The sequence below is a fragment of the Schistocerca gregaria genome, chromosome 2 (assembly GCF_023897955.1).
Source record: "Schistocerca gregaria isolate iqSchGreg1 chromosome 2, iqSchGreg1.2, whole genome shotgun sequence".
In the NCBI taxonomy this organism is placed as follows: Eukaryota; Metazoa; Arthropoda; class Insecta; order Orthoptera; family Acrididae; genus Schistocerca; species Schistocerca gregaria.
The window spans coordinates 726,712,160-726,729,973 of NC_064921.1; the positions used below are offsets into that span (position 1 = coordinate 726,712,160).

General features: G+C 44.8%; 1 protein-coding gene across 1 annotated transcript in view; it reads right to left on the minus strand.

Moving 5' to 3' along the window:
- The window catches only part of LOC126335953 (uncharacterized), a 72,100-nt gene extending 61,817 nt beyond the window's left edge, over positions 1–10,283 (minus strand). Inside the window, exon 1 of the mRNA XM_049999430.1 lies at positions 10,179–10,283. Coding sequence (XP_049855387.1) covers positions 10,179–10,283 — 105 coding nt within the window. The remainder of the gene's footprint in view (positions 1–10,178) is intronic.
- Between the last annotated feature and the right edge of the window lie 7,531 nt (positions 10,284–17,814).

The window sequence follows — 17,814 nt, forward strand, 5'->3', positions numbered from 1 at the left end:
AATAGTATTACAAGGGCGTAAATGATTTTGGAGGAAGAGAGGAGGGGGGGGGGGGGAGGGGTAGCTGCAGGGCGCAGTCGTCTCGGGGGAATTCAAGCAGACCTCTTAATTTATATTTTAGATGCTAACGCACTATAGAATGTACTGTCATTAAGTATACCTTTCGCTCTCCACGAACCCCTTCCCACCTCTCCACATTAGAATAAGTTTTCATAACTGAGTGCCGCTCGGGCGACCAGATTGGGCGATATTTTGCAATTTGGGCTATTAATGATACAATTTTGAGCATATTTTTTAAAGAAACGTAACGATCGCCGTCTGTCTTTTTTTATCAACGCAATTTTTGGACGACACAAGTCAATCCAAGTATATTTTTATGCACTAATTTTAATTTAAGGTCAGTTGTACCGATGTTTTCCTCTCCGCTGCCTCGTGAAAGTCTGAAATATTGGGACGACGACGTATTATCATTCTCCATTGCTAGCATGAAACTGCTGTAGACAGGTAATTAGGTTGTTTTAGTTGTGCATGCATATTTTTAAAGCTAGTGGACGAATCAAAACTGGTTTTCCATGGTTAGGAACTATCAGAACAGCACGAAGTACAAAAACAATAAACGCCAGCATTTGCATTAAATTCAAGTGCAAGTAAGAACTCAACTGACTAACAATACAACAACTGAACTCAACAAAGGGCAACAGTGCACAATAGTTGGCTTTGGCTAAAGTATGGATAAGTGACAGCCATTTGTGCAGTAGATCTATCGATAGTTTGAATTAGTCGATGATCATGTTGACTATCAATAGCACATGTCTTTTTCGTCGTATGATTTAAAATCAAAAGATACGGGCAATGAAACAGTTTTCGTTCGAAAACCATATAGTTCAGGAATGGTATACCACTCAAGCAAAATCGTCATGGGCATTAGTAGTGGGACATAGTTCATACCAGCAGTTTTTGTTAGTGCGGGTTGCCTGCATCAGGGGTAGGTATGCACTCATGGGCAAACCTATTGTTCTCCTTTGATTGACAGGTCTTTAGCTTATTGTTCTGCTAAAAGGATCCTTCCTTTTGGTTGACAGGTCCTTAACCTATTGTTCCCCAGCTCCCTCCCCCTCCACCCATCCCTCAGGAAACCTCCCTCCTCGCTACCATAGGTACACCTTCATGTCTGAGTTATTGGAATAGCCCCTCTCACTCTTATCAATTTGATTGACTACATAATTAAATTGATCAATTAATTAACCTCCTCCCCTCTGGTAAACCCCATCCCTTCCTACCCTTCCTCCTGGAAATTGGTGGTAGAAAGACTCAGTTGATCAGTCATTTGGAGGGAATTCGATTGTAGTGTGTGGAATATTGTTTAAAAAATTTAAGAGATTCAAGGCAGTGTATGGAATATAGTGTATTTATTTATTTAATGAATTTTTCAGCAAATCGATCAACACCCCACAAGCCCATCCCCACTCTCCTTGCCCTCTCCCCCTCCCCTCCTCCACCTGGAAATTGGCGGCTCTATGGTGGATCTCAAGAAGGAAATTCAAGAGAATATTGTTTTTTATAAAAAAAAAAAATAAGTTTGCGGGGCTTGGGTTTCTCTTGCTCATCATCTCTGCTGTTTGGAAAGATGGAGATCTTGTGAGAATTAATTTCATCGATTGCATTTCTTTTTTTATTCCAACTGCGCAAGGAATATCATCATGGAACACACACCCACACAAAATTACACACAGTTAAAAATCTTTCAATTGTGAAGCACACACTGCCTGCCATCCCCTGTCCACTGGACTGCGCAGGACACTACTGCACACGCTCCCAGGAGTCGGGATGCCCCTGCGAAGTGATGACGTGGCCGTCAGATGCCAAACCACACACAGGTGTCATTTCAGGTCCCGCAAGGATGAGACAGTGGCGTCCCTTAGATACATGGCACCTGAGAAATACCTGTCGAATTCCTAGCCACTGTTGCTGACGCAACCTCTCTACCTGTGGATACTGAGGTCACAGATCACGCTATAGAAATCTGTTCCAATACTTCCCAAAACAGAAAAGGATGCATTGTTCCTAGCGATCCTTATGCAACAGCCCAGCCATTACATCATTACATATCAGTCCCTTCCCGGAAATCGTAAAGTGTAGCACAAATAGTTAACGGTTGCTTTTGTAGGATCTTTCATGATGTCTCAGCTTGTCTGCATGGAAATTCTTGTCCTAACAGGAGCTGTTTACGAAAATAGCCCCAAATAACACCGAATACTTTCTTCCTGATGATCCTAATGGGACAGCTCATCCGTCACTGAATTTACCTGTCAAACTGCTGCTGCTGCCAGTGTGGGAGCACTGTCCACCATTGTTTTCTGCAGATGAGACTTTCAGCAGAAAAACTATTTTGTACAGATCGCTATATTGAATTGACAGTTAAACCCCTCAAAAATGGTCTACAGATCATCAAATAATTCCCACATACTCATCATGCCGCAGTGCACATCCAACGGAGGAAACTGCCACCATAAACACAGCCCATGACCGCAGCTGTGGAAGCATGTCAGCCAGAGAGAGGTCAGTCGGCTGTGGACGACCCCCCACCCCTTGAAAATTTGAGTAGAAAGAGTTCAAACACTATCAATACGCAAACACTCGTCATATTAAATCTTCCCAAATTTTTGCAGAGTATACACATGACACACGTGGTCCTGAAGGTGACTGAATGCTAACTGGATACTAGTTCACTATTTACCTGTCTGGGGGGAACTGCGAGCCAAATCATCATAAGTCAGAAGTTTTCTCGGACCCTCTGAACTGGTGTAAGACCCAGCTCGGAACAAAGGCGTCCGCTGAGATGCTTTTTCCGGCCCTGACCTTCTTGTGTGCTCCTACACTTTCTACGACTATCTCCAGACTCACAAGAATACATGTCTCCTCTTGACGACCGTGGTACTGGAACGAATCTCAATATCTATAGTGCACGTAATTTTCTACATAAAAATCAACATATTTCGTTCCTGTTATGCCTATCGATGTATTGATCTCCCTCACAGTAGGACACTCAGTCAGTTTCTTTGCACATGCCGGAACATAAGCCACAGTAACTTTACATTGCGACATATATGCATACCAGACAAACAATGCAGTTATCGTTTATATGTGTACAGCGCCCGAGAAACTTATGGTAAGTCCACACTCAACCAGCTACGTGTCTCGATTCTCTTCAGTCCTAGGAAAGTATCTGAAGTTTAAGTTTTCCAGTCAGCACTTCCAGAAGGCGCTGCATCCTGTCAAGACTCTCTCAAATAAGTGTTACAAAGCACAGGCGTCCGGCACTATGTGATAATCAACAACGCTCCCGCGGACGAAAGGGTTGGAAAGACATCACTGATCTGGGTTGGTGTACTGTAAACAGTGTCACTGTCGATATTGCAACAAGGAAAACTCGTGGATACACTTAGGGCTGCCGATGAGGACACAATTTGTTACAGCTGTACTGTCCATCCTGTTTGAACATTATAGCAGGTCCAGTTGAGCCCCTGCATTGCTACACTTCTGGAAATGGAAAAAAGAACACATTGACACCGGTGTGTCAGACCCACCATACTTGCTCCGGACACTGCGAGAGGGCTGTACAAGCAATGATCACACGCACGGCACAGCGGACACACCAGGAACCGCGGTGTTGGCCGTCGAATGGCGCTAGCTGCGCAGCATTTGTGCACCGCCGCCGTCAGTGTCAGCCAGTTTGCCGTGGCATACGGAGCTCCATCGCAGTCTTTAACACTGGTAGCATGCCGCGACAGCGTGGACGTGAACCGTATGTGCAGTTGACGGACTTTGAGCTAGGGGGCGTATAGTGGGCATGCGGGAGGCCGGGTGGACATACCGCCGAATTGCTCAACACGTGGGGCGTGAGATCTCCACAGTACATCGATGTTGTCGCCAGTGGTCGGCGGAGGTGCACGTGCCCGTCGACCTGGGACCGGACCGCAGCGACGCACGGATGCACGCCAAGACCGTAGGATCCTACGCAGTGTCGTAGGGGACCGCACCGCCACTTCCCAGCAAATTAGGGACACTGTTGCTCCTGGGGTATCGGCGAGGACCATTCGCAACCGTCTCCATGAAGCTGGGCTACGGTCCCGCACACCGTTAGGCCGTCTTCCGCTCACGCCCCAACATCGTGCAGCCCGCCTCCAGTGGTGTCGCGACAGGCGTGAATGGAGGGACGAATGGAGACGTGTCGTCTTCAGCGATGAGAGTCGCTTCTGCCTTGGTGCCAATGATAGTCGTATGCGTGTTTGGCGCCGTGCAGGTGAGCGCCACAATCAGGACTGCATACGACCGAGTCACACAGGGCCAACACCCGGCATCATGGTGTGGGGAGCGATCTCCTACACTGGCCGTACACCTCTGGTGATCGTCGAGGGGACACTGAATAGTGCACGGTACATCCAAACCGTCATCGAACCCATCGTTCTACCATTCCTAGACCGGCAAGGGAACTTGCTGTTCCAACAGGACAATGCACGTCCGCATGTATCCCGTGCCACCCAACGTGCTCTAGAAGGTGTAAGTCAACTACCCCGGCCAGCAAGATCTCCGGATCTGTACCCCATTGAGAATGTTTGGGACTGGATGAATCGTCGTCTCACGCGGTCTGCACGTCCAGCACGAACGCTGGTCCAACTGAGGCGCCAGGTGGAAATGGCATGGCAAGCCGTTCCACAGGACTACATCCAGCATCTCTACGATCGTCTCCATGGGAGAATAGCAGCCTGCATTGCTGCGAAAGGTGGATATACACTGTACTAGTGCCGACATTGTGCATGCTCTGTTGCCTGTGTCTATGTGCCTGTGGTTCCGTCAGTGTGATCATGTGATGTATCTGATCCCATGAATGTGTCAATAAAGTTTCCCCTTCCTGGGACAATGAATTCACGGTGTTCTTATTTCAATTTCCAGATGTGTATATTATGAAACTGTTTACAAAATCTATCATCCCTTATGAAAGCAGTTGGGAGCCACAAAATAATGGCACATTATGGGGCGACAATAGAGAAACTCGTCAACAGTCTGACCCAGGATGGGGTGAAATGAATAACAAAAGGAACCGGGAATAATCAGTTGAAATAAGACCAATTAACCCTGGGAGAGTACGGCAAAATGATATAGAAAGTGACAATGACTAGGCCAGACGACGGGCACTAGTGAAAATACGCCCGTAAACCTTCTCGGAAGTAATAACATAAATATTATAGAATGTGAGGACATGAGGGAGACATTACTTGAAGAAAAGGAAACGTTACCCAAACAGGAGATCTATCCAGTTTATTTTGTGGCTGGAGTACTTCCATCATCGCAGACTTGTATGAGTACCATCACTTTGACGCACCGGACGCAGTACATATGGTGATGTTGCTAACTGCTTCGGCTTATTAGGGCTATAATGCTAAACAGCTGTGATCACATAACTTTTATTTCCACTGAGGATGCACACAACTGTAGATCATCTTTGATAGAAGTGTCTTCTAGTATTTAGTACATAGATGTCAGTCATCTCGCGTTATTTATATTGGTTCGCGTAGCCATAAAATGGGGCAGATTTGGGCAACTGATCAGTAATATTAGGTAGGAAATTCGCTTGTGGCTCTTTATGTTCATTGGACATATAAACGTTTGTAATATATAAAAGGGTTTTAATATACAATAAATGTACAAGCAAAAACACAGTTTATAATTTTATAGTTATTAGTTCCATTAACCATTCATTTATGTTTATGTTGTAATTTATATGTTAAAGAGTCAGAAGGAGGAGATATCACCATTAACAGACAGGGCCAAATCTTCATTTTCGCGTTCAGTTTTTTCCATTACGCACATTCATTTTACACCATCCTGGAGTAGCATGTTGGAAGACAAATGGAACAAATCGGTTGGTTCTTTTTACATTTGGAGTGGTCTGCGGTGGGTTTGTTAGGACTTATGCAGACACCATTAGTTCATGGGCTGTTCCTCGGAAAACCCCAAAAAGGGCTTTCTTTACTATATTTTTGCTGTCTCCAGCGTCAAAACTCAGCTGAAGGTTCCAAGACGGCTATGCACAGCAAATGGCTAAAATTTTTACAATTCATTCCTAACGTCTCGTTCTAGACCAAATTTGAAATTTTCTGTATATCTTTATCCTTTTGCAAGATACAGTGGTTCCAAAGTTACACAACTTGTAGACGTTTAATATGCACGTGAAATGCGGTTTAAGGCGAAAACATAGTTTATAAAGTGACATAGCACAGAGAAGTACGATGTGAAGTGTCTCCGTTACGATGTAAAGTGTCTCCGTTGCAGTACTGAAGCACGTGAAAATTTTTTGTGCATGTAAATTTTGGTTTGAGGTGTAAAATTAGTTTCTCGTTATTTCAATTTCACATAAGTAAACTATCAAAATTTTACTACCCATCAAGTTCTTTTCATATGAGTGACATACCCTGTTGTACCAGAGAAAAGAAAAATAGAGGAAAAATGCTTCTATCGGAGCACAAAAAGGCGAGTATGCTCCTCTTTATTAAAAGACTGTAATTGAAAATTGGGGTACCACTTGCCTCTTTCTACCTTAATCATCATTTTTAAAAGTTGTCACAAAATATTGGTATGAGGAAGTATTGGCACTTTTTTGCTCTGTGAGAGGAGGAGACAGTGATAGCAGGAAAGAGATGGAGATAAAGGATATTAGTTGTGGTGTAGAAAGAGCAAGGGAGACAATGGTAGTGTGAGAGAAAGAGAGGGACACAGTGGTAGCGGAATATAGTTGACAGTGACAGAACAGTGCCAGGAAAGGAGAATATACAACTGAAGAAATGTTAACAGTAAAATACTGAATATCTGAACAATGTAGCTGAACATGAGAACAAGTACCAGCTTTAGTATATGCATATTTAAGAATCGAGACGAAAGTACCTCAGGAACTGGCATAAAAGGCTGAGTGAAACCACCCCTTCACTTGTAGCATTCTTTTATAAAGATCATTTACACATATTTTGTGGTCTAAAACGACAGTTTGCACTGCGTTATGCGACAGAAAGACTTTCTTGACAACCTTTGACACTGGAAACAACCCCAGGAATTCACCCATTCTCTAAGTGTTTTGTAGGGATGCGACGGCATTGAAAGTTATCTGACCCCTTTGGAGCGTAGCACAACCGCAATTTTTGATCTGGTAAACGGGGTGGACTGAGTTGTCTTCCTTTCTCATCTCGTGGCCGTACCAGTGGAGGCGGGCTTCCCTCACTTCGTAGGTAATCGTCGCGACACCAAACCTTTGACCGACGTTTATATTTTTACATGGTCACATCATGTCAGCCCCACGGACAATCGAAGCATCTTCATCTCCACAGGAGCAAATGTTACACACCATGGAGATGAAGATGTTTGAATGGTCCATGGGACTGACACGATGTGACCAGTAAAATATACTCACGTTTGGCAAAGGTTTGGTATCGCGCCGATCATTGATAAAGTGAGGGAAACCCGTCTCGCTAGTATAGCCATGTCATGAGAAAGCAAGACAACTCAGTCGCAAAAACAATGCTGCACATCAACTCAGGGGGAACAAGACCACGAGGAAGGCCGGCAAAGAGATGGACTGACAACGTCAGAGGAGACATGCACGTTGTTGGCTTAAGACAAGAAGATGTCAACGACAGGGAGAAATGGGAGAGATTTAGCAAAACAGAAGACCCTGCAAGTCGGGATTAATGCTTGGAAAGAGAGAGATACAGGATGGAATCAGTAGGGACTGTTCAAAAACATTCAATGAAATTTGAACGATCTGAAGCAGCAAAGGCTGTTTATGCTTTTTCAGCCCTTCTGTTTCATGTCATACAGTGGCATGATCGCAGGATCATGTGAAAGTAACACAGCCATGAATAAAATGGTAAAGGGTCCCTCTAAGAACTCCAGTTTGGGAACACTCCCAGTGCCAGCTGTGCACCTTTGTTGAGAACTTTATAAATGTACCTGTACAGAGACAAACTTTGACCAAATCCTAGGCGCCCTGCAGGGAGGCATCCCCTTCACCACATTATAACTGAGTGTCGCTACACTGCTGCTCTAGTTCCTGCTTTCCTGCTTGCAGGCACGAGTGACCTGAGTGGTGACAAATGTGTTGCCTGCCCTCTAGCACCTAGGAATTGGTCTAGAGTTGTGTCTGTAAAGGTACATTTTTAAAGGGCTTTCCAAAGGAGCATTGGTATTACCGAAATTGTTACCGAATTGGGTCGCTTAGAGGGACCCTTTGCCGTTTTATTCATCCCTGTGGAGATGTTGCATCCCATTAGGACCATGTTATGGGAGGGAGCGAAACAGGAGGGCGAAAAATGCATGAACGTCCTTCGTTTTTTCAGACAGGTACAAACTTCGTCCAAAGTTTGAATGTTATTAGAGAAGGTGTGAGTCTTCTGAGGGAGAGGGGGGAGGGGGTGCGGGAGGGGGGTGCCAGTAGTGTCAAAGTTTGTCAAAAATGTCGTTCTGTTGCATGTCATACTGCAAACTGTCATTTTCGATCGCTGAAATGTGTTTAAAAGAAGGCTCTGAGGGAAGGGGCGGTTTAGAGGCTATTTCTTTTCGATTTTGAGCGGCGGTGTGCCTAAAAAGTTTTCGAAAAAGTGACCGTTTAACTTTTTTGTGCAGTGTACATGTTTTCAGATGTGCTTGTCAGGTAAATCTGAGAAATTCGGTATCACGCATACAGAGGCTTTCGACAGTAGTCCTTCCTGCACGTCATGAACGTAACAGGAACAGAGGGAATGCTAAAAAACAGTAATACGTGAAGTACTATCCTCAAGGTATTGTAAAGTGGCTTACAAAGTACAGATGTAGATTAATTCAACACTGAGGCGAATGAAAACAGTAATTATGCTCGTGAATTAACTTGTTACATACAAAGAACACATTGCCCAAAGAGAATAAGAATTACATTTCTAGGCCAATCATGACTGTACTTCGATTAAAATAACTTCGTGATTGATACGTGAATTGGCTGAAAAGTGATGCCTCAACCTTTGTAACTCTTACGTAGCGTCTTCTGTACAGCTCCAGTTGGCGGGAGGCCTCAGCATTGAACGGTTATGTAGTTACAGTGTTCAGTATGGAACCCTGCGCAGACGGTCGGTCAATGCGATTTAAGCAACGTGCAGTGACTGAACTGTTGACAACAGAAGGTGTCACCCCAAAGGAGATTGATCAGAGAATGAAAGCAGAATGGAGAAAGGCGTCACCTTCATTCTCGTAACGCGCGAGGAGTTCCTGGCAAATTTCAAGTCTGTGCACTTTCATTTCAGGGTACCCATCGTTCACAGATCTTCCGATAGCCAAGCAAAGCAATAATGCAATCAACACGTTCTTGTGAAATGCCGATTGTGCTTGCGATTTCTCTGAGTGATACGACGATCGTCCTGAATCAATCTGTCAGCATTTTGGTTGTGAAACTCAGTGGTTGCTGTCACAAGACGTCCAACTCTTTGTTTGTCACGCAGATCGGATGTTCCCACCTCAATATCTTTAAACTTACTTGCCCAACGACGCACAGTACTCACATCAACACAATCACCATAAACAACTTTCATTCTATGATGAATCTCCTTTGGGGTGACACCTTCTGCTATCAAGAATTCAGGACTTCACGTTGCTTAAATCGCATTGACATACCGCCTGCGCAGGGTTTCATACTTGACACTGTAACAACCCAACCGTTCAACTGGAGCTGTAGAGAAGAGGCTACGAAACAAGCCAGTACCTGCTGCATACTAATGCTGCCAAATGTTGACGAATTACGAAGGTGGACGCATTACTTTTCAATCAACCCTCGTATTTCAGCGAGTCGAGTGGTACAAGGTGGCTCTCTTTCTCGAGCGTCTCGTGCTCTCTGGGCCGCCTGTAGATGCAGGGACTTGTCAAGTGTGGCTGACTGTGTGCCACCAGCGCTGCCCTCAGCCACTACAATCTCTCAGTCGCAAATTTCTTTTATCCGAGTACTGGTTCAGTTGTACAGTAGTAAATGACATCATGGTAGGCTACGAAAAAGCAAGTTTTGTTGAAAACGAAATCAGCTGGAAGGATATGAAACAGTCTGAAAAAAAAGTATTTGTGACAATCTGAATGGTTATTATAACTGCAAGCATTGAGAGTTTGCTCACCAACCAAGTTGTAGAAGGGAGAACTCGGCGCCCACGTTCCTGCGATGTTCCATCTTCTGGGCTGGTGTCGGCTCCTTCCACCTGAGAACCAAACCACATGGGCATGCTGACTGTTAATCAGATATCAGTAAAAACTATTGTATTGGGCAGAAAATAAAGAAGCAGTAAAAAAATACTTAAAATCGATATCTCTTGGTAGAGCAAGCAACATCGAAAGCAAATAGCGTCGAAAGAATACGCCGGCCAGTAAAACTGCATCACCAAGAAGTGAAACAAATAAGGAAATTTTGCTTATTTTGCATATGCAGTTGAGTGAAACAATACATTATTAAATACAATATTACACTACTGGCCATTAAAGTTGCTACACCACGAAGATGACGTGCTACAGACGCGAAATTAAACCGACAGGAAGAAGATGCTGTGATATGCAAATGATTAGCTTTTCGGACCATTCACACAAGGTTGGCGCCGGTGCTGACACGGGGTTGGGTTGTTGTGGGGGAGGAGATCAGACAGCGAGGTAATCGGTCTCATCGGATTAGGGAAGGACGGGGAAGGCAGTCGACCGTGCCCTTTCAAAGGCATTTTCCTGGAGCGATTTAGGGAAATCACGGGAAACCTAAATCAGGATGGCCGGACGCGGGATTGAACCGTCGTCCTCCCGAATACGAGTCCAGTGTGCTAATCACTGCGCGACATCGCTCGGTCTGACATGAGGAAAGTTTCCAACAGATTTCTCATACACAAACAGCAGTTGATTGGCGTTGCCTGGTGAAACGTTGTTGTGATGCCTCATGTAAGGAGGAGAATGTGTACCATCACGTTTCTGACTTTGGTAAAGGTCGGATTGTAGCCTATCGCGATTGTGGTTTATTGGATCGCGACATTGCTGCTCGCGTTGGTCGAGATCCAATGACTGTTAGGAGAATATGGAATCGGTGGGTTCAGGAGAGTAATACGGAACGCCGTGCTGGGTCCCAAGGGCCTCGTATCACTATTAGTCGAGATGACATACATCTTATCCGCATGGCTGTAACGGATCGTGCAGCCACGTCTCGATCCCTGAGTCAACAGATGCGGACGTTAGCATGACAACAACCATGTGCACGAACAGTTCGACGACGTTTGCAGCAGCATGGACTATCACCTCGGAGGCCATGGCTGCGGATACCCTTGACGCTGCATCACAGACTGGAGCGCCTGCGATGGTGTACTCAACGACGAACCTGGGGCACGCATGGCGAAACGTCATATTTTCGGATGAATCCAGGTTCAGTTTATAGCATCATGATGGTCGCATCAGTGTTCGGCGACATCGCAGTGGACGCACATTGGAAGCGTGTATTCGTCATCGCCATACTGGCGTATCACCCAGCTTGATGGTATGGGGCGCCATTGATTACACGTCTCGGTCACCACTTGTTCGCTTTGACGGCACTTTGAACAGTAGACGTTACATTTCAGATGCGTTACGACCCGTGGCTCTACTCTTCATTCGATCCCTGCGAAACCCGACATTTCAGCAGGATAATACACGACCACATGTTCTGAATACAAAAAATGTTCGACTGATGCCCTGGCCAGCACATTCTCCAGATCTCTCACCAATTGAAAACGTCTGGTCAATGGTGACCGAGCAACTGTCTCGTCACAATACGCCAGTCACTACTCTTGATGAACTGTGGTATCGTGTTGAAGCTGCATGGGCAGCTGTACCTGTACACGCCAACCAAGCTCTGTTTGACTCAATGCCCAGGAGTATCAAGGCCGTTATTACGGCCAGAAGTGGTTGTTCTGGGTACTGATTTCTCAGGATCTATACACCCATATTACGTGAAAATGTAATCACATGTCAGTTCTAGTATAACATATTTGTCCAATGAATACCTGTTTATCATCTGCATTTCTTCTTTGTGTAGCAATTTTAATGGCAGGTAGTGTGAATTTAGAGGTGATTTTGGAGGTACATAGAGTGTCCCAGAGACCTTGAGAGGAACATCGAGAGGTTTTAGATGGTGTCTTGAGGAACTAATCGAGGAGAGGAAACCGTGTCAGAAACCTTATCCAACGACGCTACAGGGAGTCGAAGTTACAGGCGCCGGCGCCCGCCGCTGAGCCACCCATTCGGCAGCAAACTAGACATTGTACATTGATGGATCGTATCGGTTATTTAGTGATTGTGGCTGATTGCCATGATCGCTAGTGGTAAAGACGGAGCAAGCTGCCCCATAGACATGCCTTGTTTCCTATGAACGCGATGCTGTGTCGTCTCGCTGAGTGACGATTTCGGACACGGGTTTCCATGTGGTGTTTATTTTTCTCTTGTACACCGAAAAACGAGCGAGATTTTAGAGTGTACCAGGACAAAAACCGAGTGAGGTGGCGCAGTGGTTAGACACTGGACTCGCATTCGGGAGGACGGCCGTTCAATCACGCCTCCGGCCATCCTGATTTAGGTTTTCCGTGATTTCCCTAAATCGCTCCAGGCAAATGCCGGGATGGTTCCTTTGAAAGGGCACGGCCGACTTTCTTCCCCATCCTTCCCCAATCCGATGAGACCGATGGCCTCGCTGTCTGGTCTCCTTTCCCAAACAACCCAACCCCAGGAGAAAAATTAACTGAGTATGGTAACAAGAGTTCGAAACCGTCATCCACTGGGGCAAGAGAGCATCGCACTCATAGGAGACAAGGCCTTTTCACGCAGCAGGTAGCTCCGTCTTCTCCACTGGCGACAGTAGCAACCAGTCGCGATCACTGAATAACAAACAACGTTCCGTGGGGTTCCACGTATGGTCACTCAATGTACAGAGGAATGGTCTAGTGACCATAGGTTCGACACCTTGTAGCGTCGTTGGGTGACGTGTCCTATCCTATTCGCTCCTCAAGACACCCTCTACTACCGCTCGAAGTCTGTCGCATCATTTCTGCTTCCACCTGTACAATGCGCGAAATTTGTTACACACAACATCCACCTTGGCAGCAATAACTGATCTTCAGCTGGGCACCGAGTCGAAATGAGCTCAGATGACAGATGGGGGTACGATATATCATGTAACGTCAGCTGTATGCTAGAGTTCAGCCATCACAGAGGCTGGCGAATGACGGTGTGCCAGTTTCTCAGTGACTCTTGACCAGATGTCTTCAGTGGGTTAGAATGTGGAAAACGTGGTGGCCAAGGCAACAATCGAACACCCTCTGTGTCCAGGGAGGCAAGGGTAACGTGTGGTCTCCTTCTGTCTTGTTGAAAGATAAGATTGCAGAGTCTTCGAAGGTAGGGCACAGCCGTCGGCCTCAACATGTCAGAAATGCAGCTGCTGATGTCCAAATTACCGGCTATGGGAACCAAATGTGATCGTATTACGTAACCAGAGGTTCCCCACTGAACCCGTATCAAGATGACGAATGCGGTCTGCCTACATTCGTTTCCCAATCGCAAACAACTAACACTGGGTGCAATTTACAAATGACAAACCTGCTGCATAAACTTCCCTTACGTGGAGAATATAGATAGTGTTACTGCTATCAGTACTGCGCAGTTGCGCTAAAATGCTATCATTTGCATATACAGCAACTCTCCTGTCAATATGACGTTTGTTGCATGCTATCTTTATGATGATGTAATTTTTATGGCCAGCAGTATACTTGAGATAACGGAAACGGCTGTTACAAACATGTCACACAAATAAATATTTCATGAAATCACAGAAGAACTGCCGCATGCCATTAACTTGCTGCCATAATATTCCGGCGCAGAGACTTTTGACCATCGTTAGGTGAATACTTCCAAAAATGCACTGAGACCCAGCCAGTCCATGCATGGTGCACTCGAACGTCCTAGAAGCTCGCCTTATTGATATTAGTTCGATTATCTTCACTCGATAAGAACACATAAAGTCATCGATTAAGCAGAGCGCTGCACAGCACTGGCGGCATCCAGCAGTTCTCGCCAAATTTCACGGAACGAACTGTAAGATGGATTAGATTTAAATTTCAGGCCAAGGCTTAAAGAGTCGTGATGCTCACCCACCAACGCGCGGATGAGGGGCGACGCCGTGTTTCCACTGAAGCGTCGAATATTTCGTCCATCATGCGTGTCAGGAACTCCATTTCCTGTTGCAGGCAAGCACACGCACAAATAGGTTCACGATCAGTAAACAACTCTCTATTTATTTATCTATTTATGCAATCATGTTAACCGGTGAAGAGTGTAGCACATAATTCATCTCTATCAAACAGCACATTCGTGTTAAAACAGTTTTCATCATCACCATCAGTTTTTGCATTGACGGGCATTTCAGGCCTACAGTAGAAAAATGATAGAAATACTTACACCACAAGAGCAGAAAGAACAGTACTGTGAAAAAAATTATAACACATTACAAAAAGCACAATAAAAAAGAGGTCAGTCAGTCCAATAGAGGAGATATCTACTGCAGATGGTAGTCTGTCGTTGTCGACTTGTAGATTCATTTTCTACCGCTATCGGCACCACTTCTTAAAGGATTGTTAGTACTTAAAACTTCTATCGCATCCTTCGACGTCCACTCGGGTGTTTTGCACCAGGTTGAGGATGGAGGACACGGTATGGAACGGATCTATCAGTTCCAATGATGTGGCCGAAACACTGTAGCCCTAATATTCGGCCTATGTGTGGGTTTCCAAACCGCTCGTACAGGTTTTCTTTCGTTCTTCGTTCCAATGTACCTTCCATGATATTATAGAGGAGTCTGTAGGTCTTTCGAAGCACCTTCCTCTCGAAGGCATAGATTCCTTCTCCAGCTGTCGAAGAAAGTACTTTCCTCTCGAAGGCATAGATTTCTTCTTCAGTTGTCGAAGAAGTTGCCCAGGTTCGACAAACAAACAAAATTACTGTCCGTACTAGCGTCACGTACAGTTGGAGCTTATTCTTCTGTGATGTCAGTCGTGACTTGAGTAAATTGTTTAGACCAAAGAACATAAGACTAGCGTTTATTATTCGTTGACACGCTTCTGTTGCCACTTCACTTTTATCAGTCAGTATGGAAATCAGTTACTTGAATTCCTTAAAGGGAGGCATCACAGGACATTTTAATTTCCAGTGTCTATAATTTTACAAATAAATTCATAAAACTTTGTCAGCAACACCAGGAAGGATTCAGCATTCACAGTCATTGCAGTGGAAGTTCAAAAACATAACAAAATAATTTTTTTTACATGCGAAATTTCATCATTTTTTTCACTTGCTAATGGCTGCATTTGTTGCTATAGGTATACTTTTCTTCATAAGTTAGAGAGATTCTTCGATGAATTTTGCACAGCAAACATATCATACTCACAGGTGTATGAAACTCTAGAATTTATTTAATTTATGAAAAAACGAATGAACTGTTATATTTTAAACTTCATGTTTAGAAAAAGCACAAAATTTTTAGTTAATTGCCTCAATTTTTACCACAGGTTTTAATAGATTTGGAAAATTCTAGAGTTTCATACACCTATAAGTATGGTTTGTATGCTGTCCAAAAGTCATCGAAGAATCTCTCTAACTTATGAAGAAAAGTGCACCTATAGCAACAAATACTGCCATTAGTAAGTGAAAAAAGTGATGAAATTTCACATGTAAAAAAAATCATTTCGTTATATTTTCGAACTTCCACTCCTATGAGTGTGAATTCTGAATCCTTCCTGGTCATGCTGACAAAGTTTTATGAATTTATTTGTAAAAATATAGGCAGTGGAAATTAAAATGTCCTGTGGTGCCTCTCCTGCTACAAGTCTTCCCGTTTGACGTCCTACCCGCCTTAAGTCATTCAATGGTATTCTTGTCGACAACAATGGATGGAAGGACCGATAGCTTAATGGCGTGATGCAACGAGACATTTATTTTATCCTGATTCACCGCCAGCCCAATTTTCTTTGCATTGTGGAGAAATTGGGAAGTATCGCCGCATACTTGTTGCAGGGTGTCACCAGGAATCAAATATTGTTCGCAAATACCAGGATTCTGTCTGCTCCCACCATCTCCATCTCTCTGATTCGATCAGTGACACGACTTACTTTTCCAAGGCCAAGTTGAATAGTATTGGCGTCAATGAATTTCCTTGTCTCGTTGCATTTCGAATACTGAGTGGTGATGATAGTTGGTTGTCAAACCGTATTTGACACTTTGACAGAGAGTAGCAAACTGAAATTAGTCCGATGTTTATACAATGACGGAAAAAATCGCAACACCAACAACCCTTTCAGAGGAACCATCCCGGCATTTGCGTGGAGCGATTTAGGGAAGTGATGGAAAACTTAAATCAGGATGGCCGGACGCGGGATTGAACCGTCGTCCTCCCGAATGGGAGTCCAGTATCTAACCACTGCGCCACCTCGCTCGGTGGGTAGGTAAACTATTAACGTGATTAACATTGCAAGATGACAGGTTAATGTAAGCGCGCAGTAAGCAAGTGCAAATGTTGAATGCAAGAATGTAGAGGTGCATGGTTTGAGTTGTACAGCTGCTTCATGTGAGTTTGTGGGATGGAGTTGCATGCCTGTTGCACTTGGTCAATACAGGGACGGTTAATGCTGTTTGTGGGTGATGCTGGAGTTGTCGTGTGATGAAGTCCCATATCTCTTCGATTGCGGATAGATGTGATGATCGAGCAGGCCAACGCAATATGTCTGTACAACATGTTGGGTTATAGCTGCGGTATGTGGGCGAGCGTTATCCTGTTGGACAACACCCCAGGAATGTTGGTCATGAACAGATCGAATCAACAGGCTGACATATAGATTTGCAGTCAGGATGTATGCAATAACCATGAGAGTTCTGTTGCTGTCATACGAAATCGCACCCCAGATAATAGCTCCACATGTAGATCCAGTGGGTCGAACATGTAGATAGGTTGGTTGCAGGCCCTTACCTGGCCTCCTTCTAATCAACATTTGGCCATCACTGGCACTGAGGTAGAACCACCTACATCAGAAAACACAACAGACTTCGTCCCTGCCCCCTCTCCCCCAAGAGCTCTCACTTGACACCACTTAATTCGATAATGGCGGTGGTTTGGGGTCACTGGCATGTCTGCTACATGGCGTCTGGTTCGGAGACGTCCCTGAAATAACAGATCTGTGTTATTTCGTTGATCATTGTGGTGATAACAGCTGCTCAGAATGCTGCTCCAGATGCAGTACGATGCGCCAGAGCCATAGGCTGAACATGATGGTCTTCCCTCTGGATAGTGCCATACGGCCGTCCGTAGCCCGGTCTTCTTGCGACCGTACATTCTCTTGACCACAGCTGCCAGCAATCATATACAGTGGTTGCATTCCTGCCAAGTCTTTGTGCAATATCGCAGAAGGAACATCTAGCTTCTCGTAGCCCTATTACTCGACCTCGTTCGAACTCAGTGACGTGTTCAAAATTGCGTCTTTGTCACCTTTTGACTAACATCAACTCACTATATCCGATCTCGAAGGTAACTAACACTCACAACCATTACAGCGTATACAGGGTGGTCCATTGATAGTCACCGGGCCAAATATGCCACGAAATAAGCATCAAACGAAAATCGTCTAGCTTGAAGGGGGAAACCAGATGGCGCTATAGTTGGCCCACTAGATGGCGTTGCCTAAGGTCAAAACGGATATCAACTGTGTTTTTTTT